Here is a 12,057-nt window from a genome sequence, read left to right on the forward strand (position 1 = left end):
CTGTTGTGAATGGCAAAGGAAGGCCTCCAGAGAAGGAAGGCCTCCAGAGAAGGCAGGAGACTTGCCCACCTTCCCGGGGAGCTGGGAGGACCACCTGTTTATTGTGAGCCTCCCTGCCATTCCGGAATGCAAGTATGCTTTTTGAGGTTGGAAAGTGGGTATTAATGGCCACAGGGGAGGGGGCGCAGTAGGTTGAAGTTTTGCCTAAGGTGCTGAGAAGCCTTACACCAGCCCTGGTTGCATGATGTGTAAAAGGGGTATATGGTGTGCTACAATACATTCAAAGACACAACCCCATTTGAGTGACCACACCCCCTATTTCTGGAGTGCGGCCCTTAAGTATTAAGTGGCCCCCCAGCTAAAATACTATGATAGGCACAATACTGGATTTTATTCGGTACTTGTGTAGATTCACTGCGTCGCTTAACGCTACGCTGTCAGCGTAGCCCAACGGTAGCCTAGCGTAATTAGCGTAGTGTCCCAGCGGCAGCCCTGCGTAGTCAGCGTAGTGTCCCTGTCAGGCATCGTAGTCACCATACTGTCCCCGCGAGCTGTAGCTCTATCTCCGGCGTCCCTGGCAAGCCTAGTGAGCACCGCTTACACAGCGCCGGTAATTGCCAGATCCCCTGCGTTGGCGAACGTCGGCGGAGAAGCAATCATGGTTTTGAAAAACCATGCAGTTCCTGTTCCCTGCCTGGGGTGTCGCGGTCTGCTGTGGTGTTTCTAGCACAGGTCTGGTTTGCATATCAGTGCTGATATACAGACCACACTGTGCTAGAAGCACTACAGCAGACAGCGACACCCCAGCCAGGGAAGAGGAACTGCATGGGTTTTCAAAGTTGGCGAGTGCTAGAATGAACACTATGAATGCTGGTAGCTGCGAGCACTGATGGTCTGGTAGTTTGGGGCGTAAGCTTCCTCTGTGACGTGCTTCCTTAGGTTGATAAGCTGCTTGGAGAATCACCACTGATGCATCTGGTTGCAGCGGGAGGCTAATGCCGCTTGACCGATGGGGCACAGACCCCATCAGCTGGCTTTTGGGTGCAGGGTTGACACAGGGGGGGTGTGCAATGATCCATTATTATAATGTGTTTCGTCTCAGACAAGGCGGCTTTTTCAAATGCAGGGATAGTGAGCAGTCCATCACACAAAGGGAGGATTTAAGTATATCAGAGGAGAGGCGTGACTTTATATTGGCATCTATTGAGTTTATTTTATCACATAATAATTTTTTGTTTGATCACTGTCACTATTTACAGGTCCTCGGTACAGCGATGGGGACCAAGGTTGCGCCTAGCTTCACAAATATGTACATGGGACAGTTTGAATAACAACATATTTGGGGAGGCAGCTATCCATCGAACCTGGTCCTCTATGGTCGCTATTGTATGAGTGATAGAAGTATAATGTTTGTCTCCTTTGCATCATCTAGATATTTTAATATGCTTTGATTACTTGTAAAAATGCTTGTTTGTATAATATGAATGTTTTAGCATTTACTTTCATGTTTAAGCAATGCATGCCCTAAGGGCTAATTTGTGCAAATTATGCACCATATGTGTTGAAAACCAATCTAGTGGGATGGCTAACCTTTAATTTAGAAACCAAGATTGGACCACTGAAATTAAAACACCTGAATCAAAACCCACTGAACAGATATATAACTCTCGTGTGATGGACTGCTCACTATCCCTGCATTTGAAAAAGCCGCCCTGTGCGCGGCAAAACGCATTATAATACTATATCATTGCACCCGAAAGCCAGATGACAGAGGCTATTTACCATAGGTCAAGCGGCATTAGCCGACCCAGCAACCAGACGCATCAGCGGGCATTCGCAGAGCGGCTTATCAGCCTAAGGAAACCGGTCACAGAGGAAGCTTACGCCCCAAGCTACAGGGCGTCACTGCTCGCAGCTACCAGCTACAGCCGTGCAAGCTTTCTGGAGCAAGAGAGCTGCAGACCGCTGCCCTAAACAGACACAACGCCGGGACTGAACTTGCAGTTATTGTACCTGCATTCACCTGATATTTGGCTACAACCAGGTATTGATCCTGATACATACGGATTTCTGTATATTCCCACAGCACAAAATACCGCCTATAATTTGCTAATTGCTGTGGACATAATTTAGGGGACTTTTCATCATTACAGCTGGGAGCAGCCTCTTAAATAATAAAAGGAAAGTTTACGATACAATACTATCTTGATATTTGTGGTAGAATGCTTGTTAAAATTATTACTAATTATTCATTTTTTATTTGAAATACCCCCGGGGAGGTTATAAGTATTTTTATATTTCAATTATTGTATTTATAAATGATGTGTGTTGAATAAATTGTGTTTTTTTTAAACATTGCTCCGCATATTATGGTGCGCCACATGAATTGAGTGTCTTTTAGTGTGTTTTCTGGAGGTTGGCAATCCTCCCTCATGATTGGCTGCGGATATATTACACACCACTGCTTGCCCTAGCACTTTGGACAAAAATTAATTTTCTGAGATAACTTTCAGCCTCTTTTTTTTTTATCCAGATAGATTACATACATTCATTATACAGGCATATATTTCATTACAAAACTATACATTTTTAAATAGCAGAAATCAAAATCACTTACTGGCTGTAGATAGGTCAAGACATAGAAAATTATCAGATTATCCAAAAAGTAGAGAAACGCTGGTACAGCCCATTTCATGTAGTGACAGAATTCCTTTAACGTAAAGCATATACAGCACCTAATTGACCGCTTTTCTGAAAAACAACCATTTGAAACAAATTTCATTATACACAAAACCACATGACACCGCAGTACAGAGGAAAGAAGGGAGAGAATACAGATGCCAAACTCGTTGGACCCTCATTACATAGTATGAGACACATCACATAGCTCTTCAGAAAACGTTCATTTTTGTGTGAGTGGGCATGGTATTTTTAAACAGATGCTGTCTTTCTTACATTAACCCTTTGATTGCCAAGGGAATTTGTTAAAAAAAGGTGTAACAAATTCAAATAAAACTTTTTTATTTATCATAATGACCTGAAATGTTTACCTTATATAGGAAATATAATATTTTTTTTAATATAAAATTTTTTATTTGATTACTCTTAAGGTGCCCATACACGCACCAATTCGGGCGTGCGTTCTGGGCTAAAATAGCATCGCATTGCATGTCTTGTGCATGCATTGTACATGCAATGCGATGAAAAGCAAGTACAAAAAGTATGTGCAGCACATACTTTTTGTACTGTGTGATGAGGTGCCGCGGGAGTGCGCACCTCAAAGCACAGATCGCACCGCCGGGATCGGTACGTGTATGGGCACCTTTAGCCAATCAACGGCCGGCCTGTCTTATGAAATGTATTAAAAAATTCTGCCGCTGCTGGCTGCAGGTCTGCTCACCCTGCCATGACAATGCACAGTCACCCACATCCCCCGGAACCCACCACTGCCCGCCCCTGCTGTACTTCAACGCTGGCCCACACCTACTGATCGGAACCAACACATTGTGGGTACTAAAAAGCACCAGCTTTGTGCCACTGATGAGTCCAATCCGATAGACTGAACCTGCAGCAGGTTCAATCTGTAGGGTCCAACACGATATGCACAGGACCACGCATTGGGTTGGATGGGATGTCAAACACATCTGATTTGGACCAAGCCGAATCGGGTGAAATTGGTCCAAATCGGAAAAGTGTATGGGCACCTTTGGAGAGATAAAGTGGACAAAGATAAAGTACCAGTCAATCAGCTCCTAAGTGCCATGTTACAGGAGGTTTATGAAAAATTAAATCTATGAGCTGATTGGTTGGTACTTTACCATCATCTACTTTATCTCTCTCTAATGCTTAGTACCACAATTTGGTGAGAGATAAAGTACCAAACAGCTGTCAACAGTTTTCAAGCACACACTGTAAAAAGGAAAGTTAGGAATGGATTGCTTGGTATTTTAGTGCTTTCCACATTACTTCTCTGTAAGCTGTGAAATATATACCCATAATGGGTTTATGTACTAAGCCTAGGAAAGAGACAAAGTGGACAGAGAGGGGGCAAGAGATGTAATGATATATGAAGCCGTGATTTTCTTTTTTAAATATGTCAAAAGTACATATAAATAGAAAATATATACTGTCACAGAACTGATTACATTACACTTTAGTTGGATCCTGTCAACTAGGATACAGCTCACAGTACCTTTCAGAATCACTCTAAAAGCCATTATCATGCAGAAGAGGAGCTTGACAGCCTCTGCGCACACATTTACCGTGGCTGGCACGTAGTCATATGTATTATCTGCAAAGAAAAAAAAAGCACAATACTTTAATGTCTTTATGTACTTTTTGGCATCAAGTGCTCACAACCTGCAGCCTAGCTTTAAATTTCTATTGAAAAGCTATCTGAATGCCAAAATCGCTCCATTATACAAAAGGCCTTTCATATATACACCCAGGATATCAGCGCATTGCGGCACATGCCACAACAACGAAAAACACTGTACCTAGCAATGCATACATCAAAGTGGATTGGCTGCTATAGAAACATTCAATGGCAGCTCCATGGCCTTTCTCTTGATGTATCATTAGTAGAGAAAGGATGCAGGTTTCAGAATAAAACACAGGTCAGTGGAGGAATGTATTATCCCACGTGTAACACTGCGGTCTGAGATGCATTTTCTATCATATTAATAACATGACTTGCATGGTAATCTACTGTATCTAATACAATAGAATCAGATATATGTGATCAATCACATATATCTAGAGAGCGCCACACCAATGGATGTAATCAATATAGATTTATTACTTTTAAAATTATTATAAATCTCTCAATAAAATGTACAATTTAATAAGTACTCACAAAAAAATATAAAAACACAATGGAATAACAATAGATTTGCATACACTCCTGATAAAGTCAATTTAAGGACTGTGTTTAAACAGTAGTATGTCCTTTGATTATCCCTTGATAGGGACTTAGAGCTTTTTAGACAATGATAGTTTCATTAAGGGTGATAGAACAGACCTCAATTTCTTTTTCGGTACTCTTTACTTAGTGCGGCGCCCGTCGCGGGCATCGCGGGTACATTAATGTATGGCCGCGACGCGACCGACGCGATGCCCGCGATTTGCCATTGAAATCAATGTAAAACATAAAAATCGTGTCGGTCGCGTCGCGGCCGCACATAAACGCACCCGCGATGCCCGCGACGCGATGCTCACGATTTCCCATAGGGAACAATGTTAAAAGTCGCGATGGACCCGATTTTAGTGTTAAATGGCTCAATCAACCCGATTTGGCCATAGGAATCAATGTTAAATGGGCCACAGAGCCCATTAACCCTTAAATGTCCCCCCAAATTTTTAACGCCACCCCACGATCCACGCCAACCCGAAGCGTGGCGAGCGCAGCGAGCCCGCGAGGGGCGGCGGTACGCGTCCTCCGACCTTTTCATGCCCTACTATCCACGTCGGCGTGGTGTGAGAATATAATAGTGTGGCGAGCGCAGCGAGCCACCGAGCCCGAAGCGTGGCGAGCGCAGCGAGCCCCGCGAGGGGACGCGGATACCTTCACAGGTAGACGCGTCCCCTCGCGGGCTTCACAGGTGTCCGTGGCGACCCGGACACCTGTGAAGCCCGCGAGGGAACGCGTCTACCTGTGAAGGTATCCGCGTCCCCTCGCGGGGCTCGCTGCGCTCGCCACGCTTCGGGCTCGGTGGCTCGCTGCGCTCGCCACACTATTATATTCTCACACCACGCCGACGTGGATAGTAGGGCATGAAAAGGTCGGAGGACGCGTACCGCCGCCCCTCGCGGGCTCGCTGCGCTCGCCACGCTTCGGGTTGGCGTGGATCGTGGGGTGGCGTTAAAAATTTGGGGGGACATTTAACGGTTCATTGGCCCTATTTGGGCTGTGTGGCCCATTTTACATTGATTTATATGCCAAAATCGGGTCCATTGAGGCATTTAAGTGTCAAATCGCGGTCAATCAGGCTTTTTAACATTGTTTCCTATGGGAAAATCGCGGTGATCGCGGTAATCGCGGGCATCGCGACCATCCAATTTTACCCGCGATGCCCGCGATTACCGCGATCACCGCGATTTTTACCCGCGATGACCACGATTTTGATCGGCGGCGCCGTTCTAGGTAAAGAGTACCTCTTTTTCTATAGCCGATGGAATGAATTGATGGCAATCTCTATTCTGTGTGATTAACAGACAGCTCAAGCTCCCCTGTCAGCGGTCGCCGCCTGTTGACTATCCGCTGATGTGATGTTTGTACAGGGGGCGAGCCGTCCGTCTCCAGCAAGCTGTACAGATTAGCTGTATGCCGGGAATCACAATTAGTAACACGGTGCGGGACTCACCCAGGTTGGTGGAATTACCAGTCGGACGCCGGCTGTTGGTATATGCTGGAAACACTGGGGATGTGCATATACAGGTGATTGATCAGGTGCGTGGAGACCTTAAATTAAACAAACCTTTAAATGTCGAGAAGTATAGAAAGATAAGCTTCCAATGTGTTTGACTCAAACACATTGGAAGCTTATCTTTCTATACTTCTCGACATTTAAAGGTTTGTTTAATTTAAGGTCTCCACGCACCTGATCAATCACCTGTATATGCACATCCCCAGTGTTTCCAGCATATACCAACAGCCGGCGTCCGACTGGTAATTCCACCAACCTGGGTGAGTCCCGCACCGTGTCACTAATTGTGATTCCCGGCATACAGCTAATCTGTACAGCTTGCTGGAGACGGACGGCTCGCCCCCTGTACAAACATCACATCAGCGGATCGTCAACAGGCGGCGACCGCTGACAGGGGAGCTTGAGCTGTCTGTTAATCACACAGAATAGAGATTGCCATCAATTCATTCCATCGGCTATAGAAAAAGAAATTGAGGTCTGTTCTATCACCCTTAATGAAACTATCATTGTCTAAAAAGCTCTAAGTCCCTATCAAGGGATAATCAAAGGACATACTACTGTTTAAACACAGTCCTTAAATTGACTTTATCAGGAGTGTATGCAAATCTATTGTTATTCCATTGTGTTTTTATATTTTTTTGTGAGTACTTATTAAATTGTACATTTTATTGAGAGATTTATAATAATTTTAAAAGTAATAAATCTATATTGATTACATCCATTGGTGTGGCGCTCTCTAGATATATGTGATTGATCACATATATCTGATTCTATTATACTTGTCCCCCTACAAACCATCCAATTTGTAATTGGGAGCAGCCAACTACGCTTCTATATTCATTGATATTGGTATCAATACCATTTAAGAATCTAATAAGTTGTGTGCAATTCCCCTCTTTAAATACCATCCGTGTTTCTCCTCCCCTTTTTTCTATAAAAGGTGAGGTCACTCATTGCGCCCGATTGGATTGGTTTGGTTTTTCCAACCATAGTTGTTAGTTTTGTATCTAATACACCTGGGAAAATGCTACAATAATTAAAATATAACAATTTTTTTTTTTTTTTTTAAAAAGAGCTATGCAACGTGTACACATTTTCTGCTATGAAAAGTAAATGTTATGTTTACAGTAGTAGCAGTTGAAGCTGTATTTTAGTGACATCTGCTGTTTAAACCTACAGTAGCAATAGCAAGAATTCACTGGTTTTCACAAATGTTAAACAATAGCTTTCATATAACAAAATAGTAGTGCAATTAGATTTAAAGCACCATACACACTGGGTGATTACTTGAGCGATAGTGCTAATTTTAGCATTTCTGAGCAATATCTTTTATTGTATTGGTCATTGGGGTTTTATTCTGGATAATACACAAGGCTGCAAATTCACAGCCTTGTGAGTCCACCAGACCACGCCCAGCGAATGCCAGGCTGCCTGCCCCCCCTCGCACCGTGGGTTCGCCTGCACTGGTTGCAAATGGATGTTTAACATAAATATCCATTTTGCAGGCTAGAAGGAACCACCCACATTGTTCCGGACGGCTCACGGGGGAATCAGTAGTGTATGGCCAGCTTTAGATGCAGGTGATACACCTGAAGCAGAAGATGCGGAATCCAGTTTTACAATACTCTCTTCAGGAGGAGAATATGCTTCTTCATTAGCATCGCTGTCTGTCCTTAAAATGAAGATTTTTAAATAGCAATTACAAGACAGGGAATTTCCGGGTACAACATTTACAGAAACCTTGTACCCTAAAAAACTGGAAGTTCTGTCCAAATAAATTTTGACAGCTCTCTCTAGATCTAATGTATGGAGATCTTCTCTCCTATTGGCTGGACTGGGAAAAAAACAAGGTAAAACAATCTCTTGATTGATGTGAAACGTTGAAACTACTTTATGCAAAAACAACGGACGAGTCCTGAGAACCACTTCTTCCAGAAACAACTTCAAATAAGGTTCTTGCATTAATAAATGCATGAAGCTCACCCACCCTTCTTGCTGACGGGATGGCCACGAGAAAAATAATTTTCCAAGTCAGGAACTTTAGCTTGGCCCTGTCCAAGGGTTCAAAGGGAGCAGACATGAGCCCATTCAACACTAAATTGAGATCCCATTGGGGGATCAGTGACATAACCCTTGGTCGGATTCTTTTAATTGCTTGACAAAATCTTTTTATCAAACTGTGCTCGGCCAGTCTCTCATCCAATAAGGCACTCAACGTGGAAATGTGAACCTTCAATGTAGCCACTGCCAGACCTTTGTTGAAACCTTCACAAAGGAACTGAAGGACATGTGAGATGCTGGCTTTTGGAAATTCAAACTTTCCCTCAGACCAAACTACGAAGATCTTCCAGATCCTATGATAGATATCTGAAGATACCTTTTTCCTTGCCTGCAGAAGAATGTCAACTGGTGAAAGACCTTTATCACTTAACTGCTTCCTTTCAACTTCCAAGCCGCTATAAATAAACAAACTACTACAACTAATTGCAATTTTTGAGGGTCTTGACACATAATACTGGTCCCTGTCTCAACAGGTTCGGGGACACTGGAAGGAACCATGGCTCTGCCACCACCATGCTCTCCATCATGTGAAACCAAGCCCTTCTGGGCCAATATGGCAGGATGACTATCACTTGTGCTTGTTCCGATCTTATCTTCCATTACACTCTGTGAATGAGGGAAAATGGTGGAAAAACATATGCCAGGACGAACTGCCAGCTGTGAGACAGGGCATCCACTCCCAACGAACCTCAAGCTGGAAACCTGGAGAAGAACTAAGGAGTTTTCCTGTTGGCTGCTGTCGCCATGAGATCTATCTGTGGTTGGCCAAACCCGTGGACCACTAGTTTAAAAATTGAGTCTTCTAGTGCCCATTCTCCGGGTAGGATGCAATTTTGACTTAGAAAGTCTGCCAGCTGATTATCTTCCCCTGGTACATGGAGGCCAAAGATTGACAATAGATGCTCTTCTGCCCACAGCATAATGCTCCGTACTTCCTCCAACAGAAGCCGACTTCCTGTCCCTCCTTGTCTTTTGATCTACGAGACTGTGGTTGCATTGTCCGAAAACACCCAAAGGTGAGATCATAAAACGTCTGTGCCGAAGACTTGTATTGCCATATGAACCACCTTTAGCTGTCTGATTTGAGGACAACGATGCTTCCTGAGGGGACCAGACACCTTGAGCTGACTTGCCCAGGCAATGTGCCCCCCAACCTGTGGCGCTTGCATCTGTCCTAACCACCATATACTCTGGCATTGACAAGGACAGTGTTCTGGCCGCCAAATGACTGCTTCTCCACCAGTACAGGGAATTTTTGTATGGACTATCACAGTCTGATTTGACGTTCCAGCAGAACTTGATGAGATGCCATTGCAATGCCCTCATATTCCACCTGGCCCAAGGAATGACCTCTACTGTAGTTGCCATCATTCCTAGTAAACACTGCCAGTCTGAGCGGCGCTTTTCCATCTCGTGCACCTTGCAGACCAGTTGTTGAATCTTCTCGCACCTCTGTTCTGTTAGGGAAATCTGAAATTTCACTGTGTCCATGACTATACCTAGAAACTGGATTCTTTGAGTGGGGACCAGATGGCTCTTTTTCCAATTGACCAACCAGCCATGGTCCTGGAGAAACTGAATAACAAATCTCTGTTGCAGTGATAGCTTTGCTTTCTGATCTTGCGGAGATTAGCAGATTGTCCAGATAGGCCCATATCGCAATCCCTTGCTTCCTTAAGCACTCGATTAATACTACCAGAACCTTCGTAAACACTCTTGGTGAAAACGTGAGTCCAAATGGAAGGCAGGTGAATTGAAAATGGCTTCTTCCCATGCAAAACCATAAGTATTTTCTGTCTTGCACTCCAATAGGGACATGGAAATAAGAATCTCTCAGGTCTATGGAAATTAGATAATCGTTCCTTCTTAGGCCCATTAGAATAGACTTGGCTGTTTCCATGGGAAACTTCGCTTCCAAATTCTGTTGTTCAAATACCTTAAATCTAGGATGTTCTGATACCTCCAGAACTCTTCCTAATTACAAATAGACGTGAGTAGAAGCCTAGACCTCTCTCTGCTTCTGGAACCACTTTGACTGCTCCTGAGTTTAAGAAGTCCTTTATGCTTAACTTTAAAGCTTCCCTCTCTGCCCCTGGACTGGGGAGCCTTGAAACTAGTCTGGGTTTTGAAAGGAATTCCAACCGATACCCCGTGGAGACCATCTCCAACACCCATCTGTCCCGAACAGTCTGCTTCCACTTTTGGGCAAACTTCAGCAGCCTTCCAGCTACTGGGACCTTTTCCACAGGATATAGATTGTCACTGTTTTTGGGTGCCTCGGTTAACAGATTGGCGAAAAAACACTCTGGATGTCCCAGTCATGTAGCTCTCCCGAAATGGCCTGCCAGGCCTATATGATCTGGATTGTCTAAAGCTCTGCCTCAGGAAATAATTCGCCGATCTTCCTCTTATCTTGTGGCAGTCTTGCAGATTTGCCCCCAGACATTCTCTGTATCATCTTGTCTAGTTTACTCCCAAAAAGAAAGTCACCTTCAAATGGGAGAGTGGCGAGCTTGCTGAAGTTAAAGATTTAGTGAGGCTTCGCAGATATAATCTACTGCCAACTGTATCTGTGCCAAATTTTGGTACTTGTGTAATATCTGGGCGCCCGATTTTTTCATTGGGTCGGAAAAATCGGTCGCATCGAATGCGACCAAATCGCATGCGATGCGATGGACCCGATTTTTACATTGGATCCAATGTTAAATGGTCCTTGAGACCCGATTTTACATTGGGTCCAATGTTAAATGTCCCCCAGACCCCATTTTTAATTGTATACCCACCCTTTTCATACCCCCACTATCCACGTTGGAATGGAGTTGATTTTATATAGTGTGGCGAGCGCAGCGAGCCCCGCGGAATACGAGCGTGGGGAGCGCAGCGAGCCCCGCGAGGGGACGCGGAATACATATTAAGTAATCCGCGTCTGCTCGCCACGCTTCGGGCTCGTATGTTGCGTCCCCTCTCGGGGCTCGCTGCGCTCGCCAAGCTTCGGGCTCGTCACACTATATAAAATCAACTCCACACCAACGTGGATAGTGGGGGTATGAAAAGTGTGGGTATACAATTCAAAATGGGGTCTGGGGGGCATTTAACATTGGACTCAATGTAAAAATCGGGTCGATCGCATGGGATTTGGTCGCATGCGATGCGACCGATTTTTCCGACCCGATGAAAAAATCGGGTCCCATCGCATCCGATTGCATGCCTTAAGTTAAGGCATGCAATCAAAAAATCGGGCGCCCAGATATTACACAAGTACCCACATTTTTACTTATCTGTTCTCTGGCCACTTTCTCTTGTAGATCTTCCTGTAGAGAAGCGCACTAAATTCTGAGTGATCTAGCTGAGGAAGCAATAGCAACTCCTGACTTCATGGAAACCGAACTGGAGATGTGTAATCTCTTCAATGGACTCTCCATCCGCTTGCCCATGGCTTCTTTCAGTGAAGTGCCATCCTCCAAAGGAATGGTAGTCCTAGAGGTGACTTCTGACACTGCTGCGTCAATCTTGGGAATATTACACCACTTCAGGAACTCCTGTGGTCATCATTCGGGCACATGCGATCCAC

General features: G+C 44.5%; 1 protein-coding gene across 4 annotated transcripts in view; it reads right to left on the reverse strand.

Moving 5' to 3' along the window:
• SLC35A5 (solute carrier family 35 member A5) overlaps positions 1-12,057 on the reverse strand; it is a 37,480-nt gene that overhangs the window by 16,493 nt on the left and 8,930 nt on the right. For all 4 annotated transcript variants that reach the window (XM_083172679.1, XM_083172678.1, XM_083172676.1 and 1 more), the window contains exons 4-5: positions 4,193-4,291; positions 2,618-2,751 (exon numbers count right to left, since the gene is read on the reverse strand). In XM_083172679.1, the coding sequence (XP_083028805.1) occupies positions 2,618-2,751; positions 4,193-4,291 (233 nt within the window). The remainder of the gene's footprint in view (positions 1-2,617; positions 2,752-4,192; positions 4,292-12,057) is intronic.

This window comes from Crinia signifera, chromosome 2 (assembly GCF_055691185.1).
Source record: "Crinia signifera chromosome 2, ASM5569118v1, whole genome shotgun sequence".
NCBI classification, from domain to species: domain Eukaryota; kingdom Metazoa; phylum Chordata; class Amphibia; order Anura; family Myobatrachidae; genus Crinia; species Crinia signifera.